Consider the following 27350-nt stretch of genomic DNA (forward strand, 5'->3'; position numbering starts at 1 on the left):
GTGTGTGTGTGTGTGTGTGTGTGTGTTAGTGTGAGTGTGTGTGTGTGTGTATGTGTGTATGTGTATGTGTGTGTGTGTGCATGTATTTCAAGTGTATTTTGTACACATGTATGGATGTCTGTAAATTAACCATTCTGTTTCTGTGTTTATGGTAATAATTTGCCTTCATAAGAAGCAACAGTCCAAGCAAGTACCGTGCCACAAAATGTTAAAAGTTAAAATATAACTTTAAAATTTATTTCTACAAATTTAAAGTATTTACAAGAAAACTATTAATTGAATAATGCTTTCAATATATACATTATTTAAATTGCAAGTTGTCTATCTCTGCGTCAAAAATGAAAGCGGTAAATATTGTTTAGGAAAGTAGTTCTTACAAACCCAGCTAAAACTTTATCACACAATTATGCTATAGCATATTATCTTATGTCATTTGTTGCTATGATAGATATTTGTAATCTTTGAAATCAAAATGTGCAACAGTAAAAATGTACTATGACTCATTACATGTATAAAAAAAAAATATAAAAAAAAACTATGTAAAATCATCCTGTATCAAAGGAGCACATCATCCAATTTGTAAAGTATAAATAAACTATTACATATAACGATTCAGTTCTTGGACCCCCCTCCCCCCATTGCCATCGACATCTGCCCCCCCCCCCCCCCCCCCCCCCCCCGACAATATCAACAGCCTCATATTTCTACTGCCACATTTTGGACTTTCTTGCAGGGAAGAGCCTACAATGTATAGTTTTAAACTGACAATGTTAGAGTACAAAGTATAAAGGGAGGAGATACCACTACAATACATAATACTTTATTTTGATTTCATGAATGGCAGAAGTTTTATTGAAAGGGTTATTTAGTAGAATTGTTGATTTTGATTTCATGAATGGCATAAGTTTTATTGAATGGGTTATTTCGTAGAATTGTTGATTTTGATTTCATGAATGGCATGAGTTTTATTGAATGGGTTATTTAGTAGAATTGTAACTTATAATTACCCATGTAATAAATACATGTCTCATTTCAAGATACTGAGATAGTAAGTTTCATGAATGAGAGAAACTCATGTATGTTAATTTGTGTGCGTATTATTGTACTTTAAGATGATCTTTGAATTCCCCTGAAGCAAACTGAGTAGTTGTCCAAAAGGGGCAATTGTCCGGGGATTATAGTGAGGAGGGGGAGGGGGGTGCTGATACCTACCTACAAGGATATATAATGATAATTTCTGAAATCTTCACTTGATTGTTGCTCACATTTAATAATATTTGGTAAATCGTAATTGTCAATCTAAATGTCTGCTATTATAATTCTTTTACCATTATGTTTTTGCACTGAAACACTGTCGGTTTAATTTCAGAATAAAGTATTGCATATAATGACAGATTTCCTGTTTCCTCAGAGACTTAAGATAAAAGTTACAAGTTATATTACAAATTGTATTTTATATACAAGGATCTGTAAAATCCACATTTTATAGAATTGGGTATTAAATATACAACATTTGTACAATTCAGGTTCAGTGAAAAGATATATACAGCAATGTGCCTGTGATTACTTACACTGGTGTACACATGTGTGCATAACTAGTGGTAATTAGTACCGAAAATATTATTGCATACTATTATGCAAATCGTATGCAACTAAGTATATGATCATTCACAGAATCGCTGCATTGCACAGTATGATTTTTACAAACTTTGCTGTTTTGGATAACATATATAATAATTACAGATGCATAAGTACATTGTACCAGTGTGGGTACTCAAGGATATTTGCACTCACGCTTGTGGTGTTTCTGCTGCACTTTCATCCACTATACTCCTGAAAGTATGCCCACAGTGAACACTACAAGGCCTCATGCAAATACCCCCCATCCCCACCCCCCACCCCTGTATATCGATCCGCACGAATGCACTCATCTATAATGGGGTGCTGTCATTAGTACTCAAAACAATCATTATTACCAGGCCAAGAAATTAACAATTTCTCAAAAAGGCTTTCTCTGCATTCAAAATTAAACATATAAAAAAATTCTAATAGATAAGTTATATTTTGTGTACTTTTGACATCATTTGAATGACTGACAATAATCTGGAGAAAGTGAGTCTCCTGGAATATCACATCATTTTTTTGTATCCAATTAATTATTTTTTCTTGTTGGCCTTTTCTGTTTTATCATTGTCATCATCTTCATTGTCATCATCGTCACTAAATTTGAAATCATCATCTTTCCCCATTGTCTCTTCTTCATCACCATCTTCATCGCTGAATTTGAAATCGTCGGTGTCATCATCATCATCATCATTAAATTCGTCTTTTGCCTGTAATAATAAATCAATAGATACTTGTTCATCAGGGTTAATAAAAATCAAAAAAGAAAACATGGCCAACTTGGCATAATCCATATCTCATTCTTGCTTGTCAAGATCAAGCAAACACATCGGTGTTATTTCACGAGTTGTAGTGAAAGTCTCTACAGAACGGTAAATATAGATTTAACTTCTGCGAACCTCATCATCATCATCATCACCATCATCACTATCACCAGCTACAGAATCTTCATCACTGTCAATGTCATCTGGGTCCTCTTTCTCATCAGCTGCCCCATCAGTTTGTTCAAGGGGGATAACATCATCTGATACAAGAAAAGAATTTATTATTACTACTTTGTGTAACATATTGCCAATTATCACGTCAAAATGTGAAGACAATAAATTTGCCGTCTAATGGAAATAGTATTAACTCACCCATATCTTTGTATGTTGATGACTTGTCTGTTGATATTTTTAGTTTTTCACAACCAGGTCCACTGAGCGTGAAGGTTACAACAGATCCAATGCTATTGGCTGATACAACAATTACGTCACCATTTGAGACAAGTCGGATATCATTTGTCTGTTGGGGGAAAGCAGTAAAAACAAAGTAAATCACTCAAAATGGTGATGAAGTTCATTTTCGGACCTTTTAATTTTCTATTGCTGTCTGTTTTTTGGTACATTTTTTTATTATTATTATTATTTTATTTATACTCGGTTTAAAAAGTAGCACAAATGTGCTAATACATCCGAGATGTAAAATATTAATAAAAAACTACAGTAAAACCGTCATGAAGATAAAATATACAACACATTAATAACTTATGTACCAAACAAAACAAACCAACAACAAAGACTCAAAAGACACATTCAACATTAAAACCTAGAGCTGATATATAAAATGATGGAAATCACATTGCGTATTAAGTCGTCCAACAACACTAAATTACAAGTAAAACATCGGTTGAGAGACATTGCCTTGCTTTATTTTGCGTTTAAAAGACGCTAGATTATCAGCCATCCTTAGATCATTACTCAGTTTGTTCCAAATTACTGGTGCCTGATACGAAAAAGAGTGCAAGCCGTATTTGGTGGTATGAACTCTTGGAATTTTCAATATGTTATCCCCCCTTAAATTTTGAGTAGTAGCCCTAGGTGTGAGCATGTCAGTGATGTAAATAGGAGCGGTACCTGTTAATGCTTTAAAAACTATTCATTTACAAATTAATAGTACTGTACATATTCATTTACAAATTAATAGTACTGTACATATTCATTTACAAATTAATAGTACGGCACTGTACTACACTGACCTCTTCCAAAGTGAAACCTGCAATTCTTTCACCCTTCTCTAAATCCCATAAAATGAATTCTCTTTCTTGAGAGCTTTGTGTATGCGACACAAGACGACGTTCATCTTCGGTCACCAACATAGAGTCTATTTCAAGACTGCGATGACCAGGCAGTTGAATCAATGGTTTTCCTGTAATGAATTAACACACCAAATTGTTATTGCAAAGTAATTATAATAATGTCATGTGCTTACATCATCTCAAAATAGGTGTGAGAACATCGTGTTCTTTAATTAGCTCTCAAAGGAATGCTTATGTTTTGGTTCTGTCTGTCTGTCTGTTTGTTTGTCTGTCTGTCTGTGTGTAGATCTGTGTCATAGTAATCTCAAGAAACATAGACTCATATTTGAATTTGGCACACAGTATAATTCTATGTCGTATAATACCATTATTATAGAGCTGATTCGTTTTTGAATGCTAATCATCCAAATTTGCATATTATTCAAAATTTGCCGTTTTTTTTGTATCAAAAGAATATTTGATTATATATGAAGCTAATACTTGACATAATAGTAACACTCTGATGGCCTTCTAACTTTGACACTCACAACAATCTGTGTTCCCACTTCTATAGATATTATTGTTTCTATACTCCCTGGTAAATGTTCATATATAGTCAATCACTGTGATAAGTTGATATAATTTCTTTATATTGAGTTCCTGGTGATTATTTGGCAGTATTCTTAGAATTATTCCAATATGTTGCATGTCTTTCCAAACACAAGGTTTGTCATTAGTTATGAGACTTCCAAGTGTCGGCAAAGTGTGACAACAAATTTATTTATATTGTACACCTTCAAATGAAAATCCATCTGTGTTCAATGGTAAACCATAGTACTGAAATTAAACTTCTGTTATAAACATAGACTTGAAATCTGTACCTGAAATTTTCAACTCAACACTTCCGTCTTTGTCAAAAGATGAACCCACTAATTTCATGTGATCTTAGGGACATGTGATCTAATATGGGGTCATAGGTCACAGGTGTATATCACGTACCCTCTGCTTCTGTTTGTTTTCAAGTTTGTGTTTGGAACAAATGTTTAATTTTGATACTAATATTGTACATGAACATGGTAACCATGGAATAGTAATATGACATATACTAACCTGTTGATAGACTCCACAACCATATTTCCTTTGAATCATCCCAATAACTGGTGAGGAGTTTATCTGATCCAACAGCAAGCACTTTATTGGCCTCTCCAGCTGCATCATGGCTTAGTTTGTGCATGTATGTGCCTAAAATCATAAATGACAAAATGGACCAGTTTCATTTCAGTTCACTTATTGTAATTTGTGCCAATTTTTACTTACTACTTACTTACTAATTACTCATTTACTTACTAGTTACCTACTTACCACCACCACCACCACCTCCACCACCACCACCACCACCGCCACCACCACCACCAAGTACTTACTTACTTACTTACTTACTTACTTACTTATCTACTAAATACATACTAACCACTCACTCACTTCCTAACTACATCTGTACTAACTTACTTACTAACTTACCATCAACTAACTACTTACTAACTTATCCATACTACTTACTAACTACTTACTCATCTACTACAATACATAACAACCACTTACTCACTACCTACTTACTTTGTTAATTACTTACTTACCACTGATTACTTACTAACTACTTACTCACTCACTCACTCACTCACTCACTCACTCACTCACTCACTCACTCACTCACTCACTCACTCACTCACTCACTCACTCACTCACTCACTCACTCACTAACTACTTACTCATTACTTAGTACTTATTGCTAACTAACTACTTTGTACTTACTACTTACTTACTCATTACTAACTACTTTGTACTTATTACTAACTCATTACTTACTAACTACTAAGTACTAACTACTTACTTACTCAATACTTGCTAACTACTTAGTACTTACTCATTACTTACTAACTACTCAGTAGTTCCTTACTACCTACTCATTACCTACTAACTGATCAGTACTAACTACTTACTACTTACTCATTCCTTACTAACTACTTAGTACTTACTACCTACTCATTACTTACTAACTACTTACTCACTATTTAGTCCTTACTACTATGACAGAACCCCATGACATGCAAGTGTGGTGTACTTGGCATCAATACTTGCAGTGTTCTCTGCACTCACACTTTCATGAGTGTAGCGAATGAAAGTGCAGCAGAAAACACTGCAAGCACAAGTTACTCATTACTTACTACCTCCTTAGTAATTACTACTTATTCATACTACTTCTTAGTACTTACTTACTGGCTGACTGACTACTTTTTATTACCTAATTACTACATGTACTACTTGGTCAGCTATTTATTCATTACCTTCTTCTTACTAGCTTACTTGAAACTCAGTATTGTTAGTAAGCTAGTAAGTAAGTAGTTAATAAGTAAACACAGCATTAGAATAGGTTTTACCTGCATCAAGATTCCATACGATGGGACAAGTCTTGAAATTGCTTTCATACAGTGTACAACAGAAGAAGTGCTCATCACTCGATACGTCTGATTCCGACAGATCAATTGTGGGTTGTTCATCCTTTTTCCGTCCCGTTTCTACTGGTAGTTGCATAACATGGCGTAGTTTTCTCTTAGTAATATCCCAAACATACAACATCTGTTCTTCATCTTCACGTACAGTCACAGCTACACAGCCCTTACCATCAGATTTGACTTTCAGATCGCTCACGTTTTTAGACTCTTTGGTTGATTTATTTTCCTCGTGTTTGAGAAGTGTAATAACGTCTCCTGTGCTTATGTTGTACAGTTTCAGATTTCGGTTGTGTCGCGTTCCTGTGATCACTTCTTTCTTGTTATTGACGATGTATGCTGAAATACCGTAGGATGTCTTTCCCTTGAAAACCCTTATTATCTTACCACTGGTGTAGTTCACTAGTTTCAAGCGACGATTCTCGTTAAGTATTGCAAGTTCCTTGTTTAAGATATGCCAAGTACTTGACTTTGTTCTTGGTGGTTCATCCAGTCTCTGTAGTGGTTTTTGAAGGTTACAATCCCAGACTGTGTACGAATGACTCTTATCCTGTTTGGTGTGCATAAAAACATGTCTCTTATCATCAGGAATGTTCCAAAGGTCTACAATCGCTTCCTGGTCTTCCTTCAATTTCTCAGCTCCAGATTTCTTTCCTTTCTTTGCAGATTTCTTTTCCATGGGTTTATCTGACTTCATCTCTTTACCTTTATCACCTTTGTGAAACTTCCAATCTCTCCGTTCAATATCTTTGATGGAATCAGACTTGCTGTTGTCCCAAATACGAATAAGGTAATCAACTCCTGCAGTGATCACGATCTGTCCATCGACGGTAACCACCTTTTCGACAGAATTTGGATGTTCCAACCCATATGATCTCTCCCCCTTCTCTAGATCCCACATACATACATTACCACTGTTAGGAAATAGTAAATATCGGTCATCTGGTGTGATAATGAAGCCTTCGCTCATGTCATCCTTGTTGCCCTCGAAAGTCTTCAGCAATTCCAGAGACTTAGCATCATAGATTTTCAAGTGGTTGTCCATGTAATTGGAAACTATAATGCGCTCATCTCCAGTGATAGCAAGGGCACCAATAGATGTTCTATCTTCATCACCATATTCATCAATCTTGACATCGGGATAAACATCTACAAAATCAGCTTTTCTATCTTTGTTGGACAGATCTATGACGGACAACATACTAGACCTTTTGTCTAACATTTCATTATAGTATGCAACTATATTTCCCTTCGCCACTATACATACATCTTCATAATACTCCCTGAGGAGTTTAAGATCTAAAATTCTTCTGAGCTGTTCGCCAGTCAATACCTCAAATGTGAGGACCTTGCGATGACATGGAACCACGATCTGGTCTTTCTTCACCCCTGCAACAGCAAAAGGGATGCCACTAGAGGTATCTGGTTCTTCTCCGTATGGCTCCAGTTCATGTACCTTAGCAAGTGTATCTGTTCTGAAAACCATTATGGTGGATTCTAGCGACACTGCGAAATGTCTGTCTTCATTGCAAAATTTCACCATTTTGATATCGGTCTCAGTTTCTACATGTTTGATGAGAAATCCACTGTCAGAGTCCCATAGTCTGAATGACTTAGCATCATCACCTGGGTTATCAAAACAAATAATAATAATTCAAAATAACAAAATGAATGATTGTCACAATACATATCAAACACTCTAGAAATGTTCACTAAAACAGCTCCAGATAAACAAACAGTAATGCCAATGACACTGTAGCACAACTGTAGAGTCTAGGCAATATTCATATGATTTGACAATGTAATTTCAGAGGTTTTGATTGGTAATACATACATTATTCTGTCTTGGCAAATTGATACATTATTCCTGTTAATAAAATTCTTTGCACAAGATACTCTTTTTGTTGCTATGGGTATGTCTATGGTTGCTATGCAAATTTGTGTTTATATTTGAACGCTGGACTCATTGTTATCTTAGCAAAATGACACTTATATTTGGCTGTTGCTGTGGTACTTAGTTGCTAGGCATATGTGTGTCAATTTTAGTTGCTAGGCATATGTGTGTCAATTTTGAGGATGTTTTATAGCCACTTGCCTATCCATCCCTGTTATTATCTTTGCAATGATAAACCATATTTCACTGTTGCTTTGGGCATGGGCCTAAGTTGCTGGGTGAATATAATATCCTTGTTTGTGTGTTTTTAACGGTAAGTCACTCTACTGTACCTGATAATATCAAACTACCATCAGCTGTTACATCAAGGGAGTTGATTGATTCTTTATGTCCCACCAAAGTGTTGAGAAGCTGTCCACCTGGTGGCGTCATGAATGGAAACGACGGCAGCAAACATAACGCTGGTGGATTTCTTGCCTGATCTAGAATGTCTTCAAATCCCTTTGGCTGATAAGATATAATGAAATTAAACATGTCAATGAATAAAAAGACTGTAGACCATGTGTTTATGTTGTCCCATGTATTTCCCTAGTGTAATTGCCAACTGTATGTTTTTGTCGTGCCATACAATATTTCACCATAGCATCACAGTAACTGTTGACTATGTTTATGTTGTACACTTAAATTATCCAAAGAACACAGACGCTTGTGTCATCAAAACCATACAACTAAAGTGTCCTGGCTGTAACATATTAAAATGAACCAATAGTCTGATCTCATTTTGGGACAAGTTTAATATAAATGTCACCATGAATTCTAATGTTGTCATCATCATTGTGGTAAAGTCCAACTTTAATATTCAAACTGTTTTGATTTTCAAAGTTTATGAACAAACCTGTGATATTCTGGCCAGTATCTGTGGTGCTAGTTGTGCTGGGTCATGTTCCAAAGCTTCTTGAGATAGTTGTATAAGTTGTGCCATTGTATTCAACTGTTGGTCTTCGGGGTATTTTTTCAGTGCTTCTCGAAAATCTTCCCTTACACTCCTGTAACATGATAGTATATAATAAACAATAGGTGTAAGTCATAATTGAATAGGGAATGTGCAAACCTGCCATCTTGAATGTTGCATCATGGGAAATATGATAATAAATATCAATTGTTCAACATTGTAAACCATATTGTTACATAGTTTGTAACCACAGCTAACTATTCTTAATTGAATTACTTTCTATATAATGATATGTTCAAAAAGAAAAGGAAAATATAATATGATTTCATGACATTCAAGATAAACACAATCAAATGGCCTTGACAACATATTTTTTTTTTTCTCTCTTAGTTACTAAAATGTCCATTTCTATATGAATGTCATTTAAATGTGAATGTCCTTATATGTTTTACAAGAAATGTACTTTTACTCAAATATACTGGAATATAGTATGCCACCTATTGCTAAAAGTTTACTTGTTTTTAATAATAGACGTGTGTGAGAAAAGCTTACCTTAGTGAAGTTCCTTTCATTTTCACATAAAGCCATTCCAAATTGCACAGAACATTTTGTTTTAGAGTGACTAACTGATCGCTTTCTATCAGATGGTGAGGAAGCTCACTCAGCTTGCGTAAATTGTACGAGGTCTCATCAAAAAGCAATGGTTGTGTTGCAACTAAACGGTCACTTACTCCTTTTTCTCCCTCTATATTGATGTAAGGTTTTTTGATTCCTTAGAAAAAATCCAAAAAAAGAGTATTAATTGAAGGGTTAAATACATGCCATTTCTGAAAAAAAATGAGGATTTATTGAAAAAAAGTCAATGAAGACATATACCATCATCTGCATTTAATTATCGTCCTCAACATGTGACCAAGTTCCAAGAAAGTCATGATTGAAAACATATCACCCATCTGCACAGAATTAACTCACCATACATATGACCAAGTTCCAAGAAAGTCATTGAAAACATACCAACCATTTGCACTGAATTACTCACCATGTGACCAAGTTCCAAGAAAGTCACTGAAAACATACTACCCACCTGCACTGAATTAAGTCATATCACTGTGTGACCTAGTTCCAAGATAGTCATTGAAAACATATCACCCATCTACACAGAATTAACTCACCGCGTGACCAGGTTCCAAGAAAGTCATGATTGAAAACATCTCACCCATCTGCACAAAATTAACTCACCATGTGACCAAGTTCCAAGAAAGTACTCAGCAAGAACGGAGTGTAACTTTTTTGCTATTTTGTCATCCTTAATGTAACGATCTCTTGCTGCTTCTATAAACTGTCTGTGATACCAGTTCATCACACGGACACCATCTGCTCCTCTGTCTACCAAATACTGTGACAATTCAGCTCGTATTCGTACCCATAGCAACGGAGGTAGTCGACGAATTGGAGGGGTCCAGTATTGATAGACGTCATTCAATACATCATCATCCAATGAGAGAAGGTCTTCAAGCTCATTTTCTGTCAAACCATTCTTGGCTAGAAAAGTCAAGGCAACATGTTAACATTGATTGATTGATTGATTGATTGATTGATTGATTGATTGATTGATTGATTGATTGATTGATTGATTGATTGATTGATTGATTGATTGATTGATTGATTGGTTGGTTGGTTGATTGATTGATTGATTGATTGATTGATTGATTGATTGATATTCTACAATCAGAAAAGTAGACAGGAAATTAACAAACTGTTGGACGAGAATGCTGAATATTCACATAGCAATGAATATTCATGACTCTTAACTGCTTATTACCTTCAGATAAATGGTTATGAATATTTATTGACTATCTAATACATGTATGTCTGCTAAGTCCAATGAGGCAGTAGTGGACACTAGGGAGAGTTCCTTCTTTTCCTCCCCTCCCCCCCCCTTTGGAATTATTCTTTGAGAAAAAAAACTATATACCTGCTGTCAGATAACCAAGGGCATGACTAACTAATAGTTCTCCATGGTTTGTTTCAACTCTTTCAAACAAATCAACGATTGCATCACGAACAGTGGTCTTGAGTTGATATTCTTCCGGTTTGCTGTATGAATGCCACCGACAAGCTTCATCAAATGATATTTTAAGAAATAACGGCAAAGGACATTCTTGGCATGCCGATACTACTATTTCCATCTGATTTTCTGTCAACATCCTATTCTGGTTTGCAAACCACTTCTGAAGGATGTCCTGTGTATCCTTTATGCCTAGTTTCGGTACTTCCACAAAGTTAACTGTGTCTGCAATCAGCGACTGATGGAAATGAAATATAAGGAGTTTATTCAAAGACATTGTAGACTGGCATTCTGTTCCAGAAGATTTAAAAAGTTCACAATGCATGGTACAATTAACAAGATGGCTTATAAAATGACTATCTTTTCAAACAATCACCTGTAAATTGTTTATCTCTGTGTAATTATCAGCTGCAGCTGATAAATCATTGAGATATTTTTAAACTGATAATTTTACCATGTATTACTATAATTGATTTGTATGTTTTTTTAACAACTGTTACACCTCCTTTCAAAGTCATCTTGTACAGTGGTTTTCAATATATTCTATAATTCATGGAAGAAGACCAATGCTTTAAATAAAAGTGTATTAAAAAATGGTAAACTCACACTAGCTGCAACTGGAATATTTTTTTAAAAATCCTAACAACAATTAAATTCACATAAAAATTTTCACTATATGACTTATAAAATGACATATTCTTTCTGTTAACTAATGATTGATGTTTCTGTAAACAGTATACAACCTGGTTGAAATCTTGAGGAAATGCTCGATTTTGAATTAGGCGCCATGTTGATTTCAGGCAGAAAGTTAATTACATGATCATGACCATAGAAATTCTGTCTTATGTGACTTAGATTTTAGTGTTATACTCCCAAAGATGACATGATATGCACATATTAGTCAAAATGACCAACATTTTATTATTATTATTATTTCTTTGTTTGTTTCAGGCCATCAAAATGTCTCATAAAAACAGAAAACATACAGATACAAAAAAATCAACCAGTCATACATTTGTGTGTGTGTGTGTGTGTGTGTGTGTGTGTGTGTGTGTGTGTGTGTGTGTGTGTGTGTGTAACATCTTTCTCAACATAGCTGTATATATTTTCATTCTCCATTTATGATATATTAAAATATAAAAATTAGGATTAAGTATGTATATATTAATAATAATTCAGATTTAGTATGTTTATATTAATGATAATTAATATATCATACAATGGAGAATGAAAATCTATATAGTATTCACTCTTAATCCAAAACTATTCTTTCAGTCCAGAAATCTTGAACAACTAAGAAAACATCTTCAATAGATTTGACTACACACCTTAAGACGTGGATAATACTGATACTCATCCTCTGGTAGAGTTGAAACTATTATCTTCACATGTTTTGGTAGTTCAATGGGTAACCATGACAACTGTTGAGCTCCATCATCAGAATCTAACTGATCAAGTGAGTCCAGGAGAATCACCAGAGGGCGCTCCTTCGATGCTTTTGACATGCTGTCATGTAGGCTTCTAATCAGCAGTTTTAGGTCCTGGTTGCAACAAGTAATTTATAGAACATAAGTATTGAATATTTAGCTCATTATTATCTTATCGGATATGGTAGATTTTCTCCACAGCTATTCTTGTGAGCATCATCACAAAGGTCAAGTAGAAATTATCAATATATATATATCGAAATTGAAATAGCTTGATATAGTTACCTGTAGACCATTACAAATGTTTGTTGAATAAAATGTTATAAGTAACATAATTATATGTATTATTATCAGTTTTAAATGTTTCATTTAGTAAAATTACCATCCGTGACCTGATCTGACCTCATGTTATATACACAGTATGCAAACACTTCATATGATATATGCACCAATTACAAGTTCACTTTCACTCCAGACTTTGTAGTGTTCTTTGAAAACCACTTGTTCTTCAGCTGATTTCTGTTTAGCCTGATGATTCATGTCAATAGTACATTTGATACATTTTTTGGTATTTATAATATTCAAATTTATCATTCCCATTGACTATATAGGCCTTGGACGATATGTACCAAAAGTTCAACACTGGGTAAAGGCACCTGCAAAATTTGTGAAGAGTGAAATCTATATAGTAGTATAATGCATGAAAGTACATGTACAAAGTAATACAAAATGCACTATAGTGACTGAATGTTTCTGAATTGAAATGTTTTTAAAGTGCTTAACTGTGGAATAATGGTATCATCTGAATTTACATGTTTTTGAAGTGCTTACCTGTGGAATAATGGTATCATCTCCAAATACTTTGTATATCTGTTGCACTAGACTGTATAAAACTCTTCGTATGTTAGAACTGTTGGGTGTTGTTCCCAAAAATCGAAGAACAACCACTGCTTTCCCATCTACCCAGGTACGTGCCATCTTTGCTGCCATGGCAACCACTGAAGTCTTCCCAGAACCAGATGGACCATGAACAACCAGAGGAACTTGTCTGTTACTTTTCATGTAGTCTTCTATTAACTGTAAAATAGGATAGATTCAGTCAGTGTCATATTGTTATTAATAAATCAGGAATTAACATCAGTACAATTCATCTTTTATATTTTTTTTGTTAGAAAAAGAAAAAGAAAATAAATGAAACATTTCATCACATAAAAGACTGCCTGAATGAGTTGAGCTAGGTAAACTTTTACCAAGTTCTTAATTTTTCTAGTCAAACCTAAACTTCATGTGTCATTTGTTTTGATGCAATTTTCTTATTCTATTATCTGTCTGTCTGTCTGTCAGTCAGTCTATCTGTCTGTCTGTCTGTCTGTCTGTCTGTCTGTCTCTCTCTCTCTTTCTCCCTCTATGTCATGTGTGTATGTATGTATGTATGTATGTATGTATGTATGTATGTATGTATGTATGTATGTATGTATGTATGTATGTATGTATGTATGTATGTGTCTGTCTCCGTGTCTGCCTGACTGTCTGTATGTTGACTTGTGATTACTCTATACTGAAATCTGTATAAGTTTAATATATGAATGCTTCAAAGCCATTAACCTGCCATGACGTAGTTTGGTATTAAACACTCCTAGCATTTGTTATCTTTATTATTTCCTATCAACAAAGTTTATTGTTATTATCACCTAAGTTTGTTGTTGATGTATCTTTCCATAATTAAGTAACAATAACTAACTTATACCAACCCCAAGTGTATCTTCTCTACCATGGAAGAGTTCACATTTAGTTTGACAAAATGCTACATGTTGAGTTACTTCTTCATAAAGTGGATCCATGATATCACTCTGTGCACGTTCCGTAATACCTGCTGATATTTTGTCTCGTATTGTATTTTCAAAATCATCACAAAGTTTATTGATATATTTTTTATGATCGGTAATATCTTCTGGATTGATTCCTGTGAAGAAACATTTATTTTTAAAAAGTGGGTATTATTTAAAGTACAATTTGTATATTACCAAATTTATGACTTTTGAAGTTTGTCTAATTACCAATATCATTAATTAAAAAAATTGACAAATTTTAATTAAAAGCTACACCAACAAGATTAACCCAAAATGTTGAAGTTCATCAGCTTGATAAATCAAATGAATTACTAAAGGTATCATGCACAATCCCCTGATCAAATTAAACTTACAAATGCTGGTGTCTTGTGGTATTGGTCAAATATCTGTCAAATAATTTTTTTAATGTTCTTCGTTCCAGTAATAAGTGCTTTACAGTTGTAGTGGTAATATGTATTGTATTGACACATAAATCATAGACCCTCCAACAACAGTTGCGAGGATCTAATCATTAATAAATTCGCTATCCACTCATCCATTGCACCCACCCACCCATCCATCCATTAATTGTTTTTACCTTCATCTGCCCATTTTACAGTGTATGTTTTGACATTGCTCTCTGGGAGTATCCTCTTCAGTTTATCAGTTTTCAATGATTCTAGTAAAGGAGTGGCATCATCTCCATTGACATCTTCTGTTTCAATGAATCTACCAAGAATGGGATTGGTTTTCTCCATCTTAACATTTGTGAAGACACGGTGAAACCAGAGCGATGTTCTCTCTTGATCATGTGATTTCAATATTCCTTGATATATTTCTTGCTCTGTGACTGCAAGTTTAGAAATAGAAACGACAAAGGCAAATAATTAATATGACAGAACACCATGACATGTAAGTATACAAATGTGGTATACTCAGGGTATTTGAGTACTTGCAGTGTTCTCTGTCTCTGTACTTTCATGAGCATTATATTTAGTGAAAATGCAGCAGAGAACACTGCAAGCAAGAGTGAAAATAAGTATGGTTATACACTGGCACTCACTCACCATGAGGTTCTGTTGTTATTACTTATGTGTATCCAAAACTTACAGAAAATTTTTGTAAAAATCATACTCTGTGATCGCATGCTTTTAGTGTACAAGGAATGACATGCTATTTCTGAACTGGACTTATATTTGTATAACTACATGTTGTATTTTGATAACATAATGTCATGCAAATGTACTTAATTAATGTACAGAATGCTATTATAGTGAAATTTTGTTTAAATAATTAGATGTTATCCTCCAATACTTTTCTTTGTTAAGCCAAGGAATATGTGAGTGACCTAAGGGGCCTTGTCACTATGAGTCTCTAGATGAGTAGTGACAAACAAACCTTTAGGTCAGGAGTATTTTCCAGCCGAGTGTAAACAAATATTGGGGAATAATATAATTATACCTCCTCAAAGAATAATTCATGAAAATTGGGAAAAATTATGAAGATTTGGAATGTTTTGACTCGAACACTGCAAAGCAACCAGGGTATATCCATATTTTCTGTTCAAAAACAATAACTTGGCTTGAGTATGGTATAATTTCTTATATCCAGGTTATTTCAAATTATCATATGTAAATCAACATACCTGAAATCTTATATTTCTCAAGTTCTTCTATCCCTAGTTTTTTCTCTGCAGCACTGTACATAATTTGACGTAATTTCAGCATTGTTTCCCACCACAGATCCTTTGCCTCACTCTTCTCTACTCTGTCCATTGATTTGATATTGGGTATATTGGTACTGACTGCCTGTAGTATATGCATTGATGGTAATTCGTTGTCATCCTTCTGATACCACCTAGTGTACAGATATATAAACACATGATTCTTATTGTGTAAACATGTGTACATAGCAACATGGTTCCTGCACAGTGTTTGCTGCAAAACTTTCTAGGTGGGATTAACTCTATGGCACAGCTTGACTATACTGCAGCACTACTACTAGGGCACAGATCTGCTCCACTGTAGCACTACTGGGGCACAGCTCTGCACTACTGCAGCAGTACTAGGACACAGATCTGCTCCAGCTGGGCACAGGTTTGCACCACTGCAGTACTACTGGGGAACAGCTACCTGCACTACATCATCATTACTGGGGCACAGCTATGCACTACTACAGCACAACTGGGGCACATCTCTGCCCAGCTTGGCACAGCTACCATAAATCAGTTATCACACTAGTGCAGCATTACTTCTTCTTTTCTTTCAGCATTAAGGGTAAAATATGCCTCAGGGATAAAATTCCCTGAAATAAAGGTTCTTCAATTCCATCCAAACTTAACCACATAAAGGTTTGTTCCTGGTTCTTTTCAAATAATAAAAAGAAATTTGGGGTTTCATCATCTTGTTTTCAAGGAAATCATCAATCTCTTATTTCCCACAGAGTTAACACAGTATTTGACGGCCATATTGGATTCTAAAATTACTATATTTTTTTTTCATTTTGACCTCTAAATCAAAAAGTATATCTATGTGTTGTCACCTTTCAATGAGAGCCCTTTCATCTTCCTTTACATCCAAGAAAATAGTCTCCAGCTCATGACTTGGTATTTTTCTAGGAAGAGGTCGGTATCCATATTTGTGTGACAGAAAAGTCTGTAATTTGGGAAAAATATAAGGAACATTAAAATTATACTTTTTACTTTATAATTAGAGATTATTTTGCACATATTGATACATCATATTTTGACTTGAATCTGTCACCATACAGTTATATTCTGGTTCCTAAAGTTCCAATCATTTTACATGTAAACCGAGATCACATGAGGTTACACGCAAGCTCTGGCAAAGTGAGTTATATATAAACAAAGAATAACAAATACAATGAAATAAACATTAAAACGTTCTCGCAAACCAGAGCTGTTATTTTGAGGCCATGGTTTGCGACGATGATTAAAACTAATTAACATAAATGCAATTTCCATATCAAAAGTTATAAACCACCTGTTGATTAGCCTTGAATCCATGCAGATGGGTATTTTAAATTTGGTAAATCCAAACTTTAAAATCCTACTTTGCATTGATTCCCGGCTGGCTACTTGTTGATTCAATTGTTCAAAGCAACAAAATTTGATTTCATAGAATCATTACACTTCAGAAGCGTTGTTTACACTCACCACAAAGTTCGGACCAGTTGAAACTTTTTGACATTCCTCCACTTCCCTGAGACACAGTTCAGTTGCCATGTGATCATCTGTAGCCTCGTCCCTAACTCCCCATCGCATGTCAACAATTTGGAATTCATATCCTCGTTCCTGGCAATATTTCTTGAGTTTAGGATACACTCTTTCCATAAGGGCATTGCGTTCATGTTGTGTATCTACATAGATTATAATATGAAGGATTTTTCTTTAATATTTGAAATTGAACAAAATACATCATGTAAATGACAAATATAATTCTAATAATGATTTGCAGACCAGTTGCTAACTACTTTCTGGTTGGTAAATTATACAATACATATATGGTAATAAAGTTGGCAAAATGAGTGGATAGGGGAGTTTCTGAGAGGTTCTCTACATCTCAACATGTGATATATTTTTCTCCTCGCTTTATTTTTTCTCTGTGAGTCAATCCTTTTCGTATGATCTGTATGTACCGGTATGTATGTATGTATGTATGTATGTATGTATGTATGTATGTATGTATGTATGTATGTATGTATGTATGTATGTATGTATGTATGTATATCATCTGTCTGTCACTGTCAATCTCTGCAATTTTCCAAGCTTAGCTTTATGATTCATCTCACCTGTAAATGTAGAACTTGTAAATATTCGTACAATTTTGGCATTTGAAGGACAATCCTTGCACATATCACCCTCCAGTATATCCTTCAAGTCTTTCTCAATATTTCTTTGAGTTGTGGTCAACTTTAAATTGCTGACACTTCCTCTGTAAAAAAAATGTGAAAACATTGTCAATTGTTGTTCCTTCAGTTATGTAACCGTTACCATGTTGGTCTTGTTAATGAAACCACTGTTGACAATGGCTATAAGCACATACAGTCTAATAAATTTATTTACAGTGTGTTTCATTTGTTCAGCTGTTGTGGCCAAAATTATCTCTTTCTCAGCTTCATTTGTTTATCATACTTTCATACATTTTTTGTTTTAAGTTTTACAATTTTATCATTATATGTTGTTTACTGCAAAACTTAAATTCACTTAGATCATATGGACTTGCTATTTATGCATATTATGTGTGTTTAGTGTTTGCAAGCATGACTTTTTTCAACATGACTTTAACTTCATGTATATTCAAACACAAACGAATGTAGCACTCAAAGTGTTTAAATACACAATGCATGATTGGTTTGTGTGATCAGTGTATTGTTTTTCTCCCAAAACACAAACACTACTCAAAATTACAAGTGGTTTGTATACTGTGACTAATATTATAATATATAGTCATCATAGTCATCTCAAATGTAGACTTGCTTACATGAAGTGAGGGGGGGGGGGGCTTTTTAATGAAATATTTTTTTTAAAACACAACTATTATATAGTGTTCTAGATGTGAAACCAACTGAGTGAATGGTTGTGAAACAGTCGGATGAACGTGAAGACATTTTCCTCACACAGTGAATTCAAAACTCAAACTTTCAAAGATATTTGAAATATTAAAATGAAAATCTCCAAAGTGACCGGTGCCAGTGTACCCCGTATGTATTACAGTTGTATATGTATTATGTATAATCATGGACGATTGTTTTAGAAATAAATATCAATCAAGCCAAACAGCGAAACTTCCTAGCTCTGGACCTCAGCTATGCATCGACGTAGACGTCTACCCATGCCCTGTACCCATGGATCTATTATTGAGATAATAGAACCATGGTCTAACCTAACAATTGACAAAAGAATCTGTGTTGCACTCAAACAACACAAAGCCTTTGTCATGTGACATTCTTCTTTATCTGCAGTGTGAACTGAAAATAAGTACAATACACTACTTGGTTTTGCAGTTAGCATGGTTAGGTGAATGTATAACTGTGAGTGTTCACTTACACTACAGCTGATCATGGTATGGAGATACACCATAGACATGATAGACAGTGGAGGGGAGACCCTCCACTGTCTATGGTTAAATCTAATGCACACACATGCATCTAATCGAGTACATATATTATGTTCAGATTGCGATTCACTTCGCCCCAATTTCAACTCGTCAACTCCGAGTTTCAACTCGCCCCATTTTCTACTCGTCTCAATCCATTTCAAACTAATACATGTGTATAATACACAGTAACGTAATTTGCAGATCTTTGCAAAATGATTTAGAGCCCATGTTCATCTTTATGAATTATATATCCGCTCCGACACATCTCTGTCCAGAGCTAACGTAGGCTTTAGTTTGATATAATATCTACATGTATACTTGTCGACGTTCTCTACGATCCGTAAGTGGAGATGACCGGCCGTACGTGCCGTAGTGATCGATCGTAAATTCGTATAGGAAACTAGACTGATCAGAGAAGGAAGCTGTGATTCGACTAACACCGTACACGTGTGCTTCGCTAACTTCTTGTCACACAGATCTAGAGTCTCGTCGACGTAATCGAAACACCGTGATCGTGTGATAAACCCCCGGGATAAACCTACCGTGGTGGTTTTACGCCGTTCTTCACTGTTTTAGAGTCAGCACTGACTGCGCTGGCCCCACAGCCCATCTTTCCAGATTTACAGCGTCTAAGCTTGGGTCACAATACTATAATATGTAGAATGTTCAATCGTTCTTGCAGTGAAAGCAACCGATCGATCGCGACCTGGCAGCAACACAGGTTGATGAGGAAGTTGGTCACGTGATTTACAGTATAACTGTATATATTGAAACCGTGACAACCGCACACACAAACAATTAATTATACTGCGCTATACGCTAGCGGATATTATTTCACTTTCACTTTATTTGTACAGGTATGTATGTAAATTACTAATCATGACAATGATTTGGGATGATCGAGGTTCTACGATACATCCATTCACGTCTTATTATTTTAGCGTACAAACGGAGCGATCAGTTTTTACGGCGGGGGGGGGGGGGCAAATGGGGGGGGAGGGGTTCCACCTCAATTTGGGACTCAAGACGGGGGGAGGGGGTCATCATTTTTACAAAGTGAATAAAGGGGGTGGCCTTATTTTCAACAACTAAACGACTAAATTTACATTAGTGCCAATAAACATGATAAAAGAGCTGTTCTTTTCTTCACTACCTCGAGGCAAACGTACATAAACGCGGACATACAAATATGTTCCTAAATTATCGAAGTACAAAAAATATTTTCAACTTTGATTTACAATGAAATAGTAAAGACAATCGTATGAATTTATCTTGGCGAATTCTCCAGCAAGATAGCCCGCTTGTGCAATGCAATGTGAAACCATGGCACATGGTGAAACGTCTAACAAAGTAACACAAATATTCAAATTAGCGCATGTAAAACCGTAACAACAGTTTTCAACTACATGCAAGCACCTAAATGATAAAAATGGCACATGTATAATCACAAGTCCACCGTAGTCCAGTGGTAAAGTTTCTGTATTCCAATCCAACATGTCTAGTAAACGGATGGGAGACAAGTAGGAGAAATTACATAAACACAAATTACTCTAAATTCTTTAATTACCAACTACTTGTCAGACTAGACACAAATAACTCACTCAGTGTCAGACTCATTTTAGATACTCAGTGTCAGACTCAAATAAGTTGCTCAGTGTCGGACACAAAATAGAGGCTCAGTGTCGGATACAAAGTACATGCTCAGTGTAGCTTAGTCTGGTCCCCTGCCCCCTTTCTACCGCTGCTGGCGCTACACTCACGAAAGGAGTCAGGTATGGGCCACTTAATGCATGGCTGTGATTGGCCATTACTATCGAGTGTGCTAATTGGTCAAAAAGTTTATTGACAAAAAAAAAAAAAAATTAAGCGAAGTCCGTCACTCCCACAAACTACACATGTTGCTGTGTTTATTTTCACTGGGTTTTACTGACAGTGACAGCCATGTTGCTACGACTCACCAAATTGAACTTTACGCGTATACGAGCGTCTGTACTGTTGATTGGCTAGTGATGTCACGTGGTAGTCCGACATTTTTGTCAAGATCCTGACAAAAATGGTGGCCCATACCTGACTCCTTTCGTGAGTGTAGCGCCAGCAGCGGTAGAAAGGGGGCAGGGGACCAGACTAAGTGTAGCTGCTCAGTGTCGGACACAAATTAGATGCTCAGTGTAAGACTCAAATAAGTTGCTCAGTGTGAGACACAAATTAGATGCTCAGTGTCAGACTCAAATAAGTTGCTCAGTGTCAGACTCAAATTAGATGCTCAGTGTCTGACACATATAAGTTGCTCAGTGCGGACACAAATTTGATGCTCAGTGTCAGACTAAAAAAAGTTGTTCAGTGTCGGACACAAATTAGATGCTCAGTGTCAGACTCAAATAAGTCACTCAGCGTCGGACACAAATTAGATGCTCAGTGTCAGCCACAAATAAGTTACTCAGTGTCAGACTCAAATTAGATGCTCAGTGTCGGACACAAATTAGATGCTAAGTGTTGGACTCAAATTAGCTGTTCAGTGTTGTTAACAAATAGGGGAATCTGGTCAAACTTGGATAGATTTTTATACCATATTTGATCATTTTTATGAGAAATGCTTGTAAAATACCTTCGGAACTCTGGGTAGATTTACCTAGTAATTGCCCTTAATCACAACACTATTGAATTGTATTTACAAATATGTAAATAATAAAGCTATGAAGATAAGAACTTCCAAAGTAAATACTTTGTAATATATTTGTTCTCACTTTTGCTCTGTGTACCACAGAAAAGTATTTTTCACTTCTGTATTTAAACTTTGAATAATATTATACACATGATCATTTGACTGTTTCTATGAGCGTGGTCTTGTTGCCAGGTATATTTGCATACATTTTTCAATGTTTATTCCTTTGTCTATTAATCCATGTTGTTATCTTTATAATACACGTGATCATTTGGCTGTTGCCATGGGCGTGGTCTTGTTGCTAGGTATACAGTGTATTTGCATATACTTTTTTGAATGTTTGTTCACTTGTCTACGAATCCCTGTTGTTATCATTGTGAAATATACCACCATTTGGCTGTTACTATGGGTGTAGTCATGGTTGACAATAGCTTTCCTATTTTCATAACATGTGTACAGTACAAGTGACAGTACAGTGTTGTTGAAGCGCGTGCCATGCCATCATCATCAACTGTGGGATGTCGGCGTTCTATAATTTTTACTCATTGGGCACATGCGCACATGCGTCATTATTTGTACACACGTTTTACGTTTTAATCCATCTATATTACTCATCAAGTCGTATATTCTCGATCTATAAAAAAAGAACCCAGGCTAAGTTTTAATTCATTTTATCTCATTTTATTGTATATTCTACATCATTTGTTCATTATTGCAACTTATTCAGTGTTGGAAGACGAGCTCTGAAGACTGGAGTTATAAGCATGGGTTGGGGCTGAAGCATGGGTGGGGGGACTGGAGACAAGGCTGAAGAAGAGTGACTTTCTGAAGGTAACCACACCCCAAAATAACTTCTAGCCAATCAAATAAAGTTTTCACACTTCGAATTCGTCCTAGCTGTGATTATCTTTTGAGAAATGACGACTGTGGCGCGCCATTGTTATAGGCCCATGTATATGAATACATATCATGAACATTTATGAACATATGCTATTAAACACACATTGCACTCCACGGTGAAAGTTGTCATGATATCGATAAAACAAAATTCAAAAATATTTAGAAAATATATCTAGAATAGATGACCACATGATATAGTCCCTTTGACTGACACCCTTCAAGACTACTTGTAAGTCTAGGTCCAATTAGATGTAATGTCAGATCATACATCCATGATCAAAACCATTGGAAATCGAAGCTAAACACGTATAGCGACTGGGCTATTTATAATACTTAAAATTGATATGAAAATAATTGATGCATGTCCCTAATACTTATGTTGTAATTGAAATGTGGGAACGAAAAAGTTTCATATTGTGCAGTCGCAAAGTTGTTCGTGGATATGTAATATTCAAATGGTTTGTCGCAACGGAAACAATATCACACCACACTGGGTTCTCAAGTCGCACCACAGCTGAGTTCCGGCCCTTGCTGAACGAATACCTCCTCAAACTGTTTACCGGTACTTGATTGGGTCGATGTCGAAACCACGTACTGAGAGTAGAGGGACGTCGCGGCGTGGTGTGATGTATGGAACTAATGTACTAATAGTAATAGCAGTCAACCTATGCTCTGGACGTGTGGGGGCGGACTACATAATCTACGTACTATGTGTATCGTCGTATCGTGACAGTTTACGTGTAAAACAGAATTACTCGGGGTCCCAATACCGCGCCCGTGCTGAAAAAAAAGTTAGTGAAACCCTGTATAAGTAAATCATTATCGACCAAGTGGAACTGTTTAAATTTCTTAAACTGTGACAATTATGTACCAAATTATAATTTTAATTCAAATAATGTGCTGTCATCAAGCATACAAAGTCTGTGGTCTTTGTTTGGCGTTCTTCATGATGCCATGAACGTAACGTTGGCACCCCCTGGTATTGAATATACCGGCTGGCACATTGGCTGACACGTTGACAGTTGTCAAATGTTACAGTTGCGTCAGTCCACAACGTACTAGAACGTGGTAGTACTGGCAGTACCTTGACTTTACTTTTGGTTTTGGAAATCACTTTCGTTTCATTTATGGTTCAAAAAGGAGGTGTGATTTTTGGTGTGTCAGCCGTGACATGTTTCTCTTCAGGGTTGCTGCTGTGGCTATTTGTGATTCAGTCAGAAGTTCCTTTCGGCAATGTCGACTCTAGTGTTGTAGATTTCAAGGACTCAAACCCTTCACCGCTTAAACAACGTGATGTGACGGTGTTGAAAGATGACCAGTACCAGAATACGTAAGTTTACGTGCAATACGTCTCACATAGTCACATTTTCATTAGAGTTAGGACGTCAAGGGACTGTGGACTTAATTCTCACAAACCAGAGTTATTATTTCTACCACTACACTTCGAAATATAAAGTAGGGACCTGCTCGTTTAAGAACGGTACCGTAAAACGGTCGTGGTTTGCAACGATGGTGGACTTGTGAACTGCAAAATGTCACAGAGGGAAAATACACAATGTCACGTTTCAGAATGGGGATAGTAACCCGGATAGAGATTCGAACATATTAGGGTGGTAGCCATATTGACTGGCGTGTCAATCAATCTTCTATATTCTGGTTTTTAAAGTGATTATTGATGACGTCACACACGACTACTATCATTGTATGTAATAATGTGTATTGATGGGTCATCTCACATTTGATTTGATTTGATTTTACTTTGATGGAAGAAAATTTATAACTTTTGACTTTTTATGTCACTATTTTATTACCCTGTATGTATGTATGTATGTATGTATTGTATGTATGTATGTATGTATGTATGTATGTATGTATGTATGTACGTATATGTGTGTATGTATGTATATGTATGTGTGTGTACGAATGTGTGTGTGTGTGTGTGTGTATGTTACGTTACATTCAACTTGGCCTGTGTGTGGTATTATCTACATTGTCTTAGATCATTTATTTGTTTTCAACTCTACAGAACCAACCAGACATCTGCCATGATTTCTTCATTTTCCTGGGGTAGTACTACACTGGGAGATGGCTCATCATACAAAGATTTCAAAATCTGGCCTGGTGGTAGCCGTATCTGGGACTGGGGTGAAACAGGCACCCATCACTCACCTGGTGTACAAATAGAAGATGTCCAAGAAATTATTGAGAAAGACATTAATGTTTTAGTTATTGGCAATGGAATTCAAACACGACTGGAAGTGCCTCAAGAAACATTGGACTATGTCAAAAGAAAGGACGTTGAAGCCATAGTCATGCAGAGTGAGAAGGCAGTTGAGAAATACAATAATTTGGTACAGACAGCAGAAAATAGAGTTGGTGGTATCTTTCACAGTACCTGTTAGCTTTACTATACTTCATAGTAAACAATAGTTTTGTATATAAATGCACAGGTCATTGAGGTGATGGTTTCTGTGGAGAAAACAACTTTGTGGGGAAAAAATTACTGAACATAGAATGGGTGCTATCTTTCACCTTGTCGGTCAATAGTGGTTGGGCTCATATGAACTTGACCGTAAATCGGCCATTACAAATAACAGCCACTTTCTAAGTGACCAGCCAACATTCAGTCTTATTCTGTATTAAGTTTGCAGCCATTCAGGACAATGTTCTGTTATTCCAGTCAAGAAACAGCCATGGCAGCTAGTTTTCAGCCAAAATACAGCCACAATAAAAGCCATTATTTGGCTGCTATATTGACTCGGGTATAGAGGTATTATTTGTTCAACAGAGACTGAGGAATTGAACTAGATAATATCTGTAATTGACTGCTCATACCGCCACCTAGTGGTCAGCTGTTAACCATGGAATTTGTCATTTTGGTGATGAGGATTGTCAACCAAGACAGATCATACTGCCACCTAGTGGTCAGCTGTAACTATGGAATTTGATGTGCTGAAAGTTTTGAACTGCTTGTGCATCATAACTTGCGTAATTCATATCACTTGTTATCAAACACAGCCTAAAATGTCATCTACAGAGAAACTTAGATATTTCCTTTATCCCAATATTCCATTTCAGCGAAGGAAAAGATTTCACTAAAGGGGCCTTGTCACTACAAGCTGCTAGTCAAGTAGTGACAAAACTTATATGTCGTAAGCTATTTTCTAGCTGAATGAAGAAAAATATTGGGGAATAATAAATTATACCCCTGCAAGCATATTTTATGAAAAACAGAAAAAGTAATGGTGATTTGGAATGCTTTGACTTGTATTTCAAGCACTGCAGAATCAGTGACATAGGTGTAGCGGGTTATCATTACATAGAACAACCAGGATATTTACATGTAACCCATATTTTCTGTTGGCTTGTGCATGGTATATTTGTTATCAAACTCTGCCTCAAGTGTTATCAATAGAGGTATTTTGTGATATTTTTGCTTTGTTTTTCCAGGAAAATCATAAAAGTGTCTATATGCCATTCCTACTTAATTTTTCCCTTTGTAAAGGTTGGATTTGTAAAGTACGATGCAAGAACTTGGTATTTACTTCAAAGGCATTACAAAAAGTGGAAACTGGGTGAATTAAGTAGACCTGTGTGTTATGCAATACTTCACCGAATTTGTCTTTGTATCATTCCTATACTAAAGTACAACTCATAGGGCAATATTAGTTGGCAGAGGTCATTATAACAAGTTATTATCCCTGTGACTGGTCATTATCTGTAATATCCTGTCAATTTTGCCAAAAATAATTCTTACTTGTTATTAGGCAGTCATCCCGGCTTTTCATTTATCACAAATTTATTTTTAATTTATTCATGTAATATATTACATAGAAATGGTGATCTTTGTATGCTTTTGTATATAAAAAGAAAAACTATTTCTTTTGTTGAGATTTGTTGAGTTAAAATTTCAACAGCTGGTCCCATTAAGATGGAAATCACAATTGTCCAAGAGGTTAATACATATTTTGTTCTTTGGAATACAAATACATGTATTTGGGGGATTTCTTATTTATAAGTGCTTGTACAGTACAAGAGAAAATAAAAATTTACTATAAATTTCAATCTGTGTTCTGTGTTATTTGATATTAATTCAACATATTGATGTTTGAACTTATCAAAGTTCTCTGTAGGATCTATTTTCAAGTGGTATTGAGGTGGTGGCTTTCTTCACAGGATCTAGGATGTCATGTTACTACCAAACCAGAGTGACTATAGAGTTTCAATTACAACCAAACCAGAGTGACTATAGAGTTTCAAGTAGACAGCACAAGGTTTTTTACTACAAAACCAGAGTGACTATAGAGTT

General features: G+C 35.5%; 2 protein-coding genes across 2 annotated transcripts; one reads left to right on the top strand and one right to left on the bottom strand.

Moving 5' to 3' along the window:
- Window positions 1-1918: 1918 nt before the first annotated feature.
- Window positions 1919-20089, bottom strand: LOC144439312 (NACHT domain- and WD repeat-containing protein 1-like). Its single transcript, XM_078128592.1, has 20 exons — window positions 20022-20089; window positions 18170-18312; window positions 17535-17737; window positions 16901-17013; window positions 16005-16216; window positions 14958-15209; window positions 14282-14493; window positions 13362-13607; window positions 12432-12644; window positions 11011-11341; window positions 10275-10577; window positions 9588-9807; window positions 8979-9129; window positions 8416-8590; window positions 6118-7815; window positions 4790-4921; window positions 3641-3810; window positions 2760-2907; window positions 2523-2647; window positions 1919-2333 (listed from the first exon to the last, which is right to left on the bottom strand). Exons 1-20 carry the CDS (start codon window positions 20087-20089, stop codon window positions 2157-2159), a joined length of 5292 nt encoding a protein of 1763 aa, XP_077984718.1. The 3' UTR covers window positions 1919-2156.
- Window positions 20090-24038: 3949 nt separating this feature from the next.
- Window positions 24039-27039, top strand: LOC144438510 (mth938 domain-containing protein-like). The gene is made up of 2 exons (XM_078127569.1): window positions 24039-24371; window positions 25068-27039. The coding sequence occupies exons 1-2, from the start codon at window positions 24169-24171 to the stop codon at window positions 25441-25443; spliced, it is 579 nt and encodes a 192-aa protein (XP_077983695.1). The 5' UTR covers window positions 24039-24168; the 3' UTR covers window positions 25444-27039.
- The last annotated feature ends 311 nt before the right edge of the window (window positions 27040-27350 follow it).

This window comes from Glandiceps talaboti, chromosome 8 (genome assembly GCF_964340395.1).
Source record: "Glandiceps talaboti chromosome 8, keGlaTala1.1, whole genome shotgun sequence".
Taxonomy (NCBI): domain Eukaryota; kingdom Metazoa; phylum Hemichordata; class Enteropneusta; family Spengelidae; genus Glandiceps; species Glandiceps talaboti.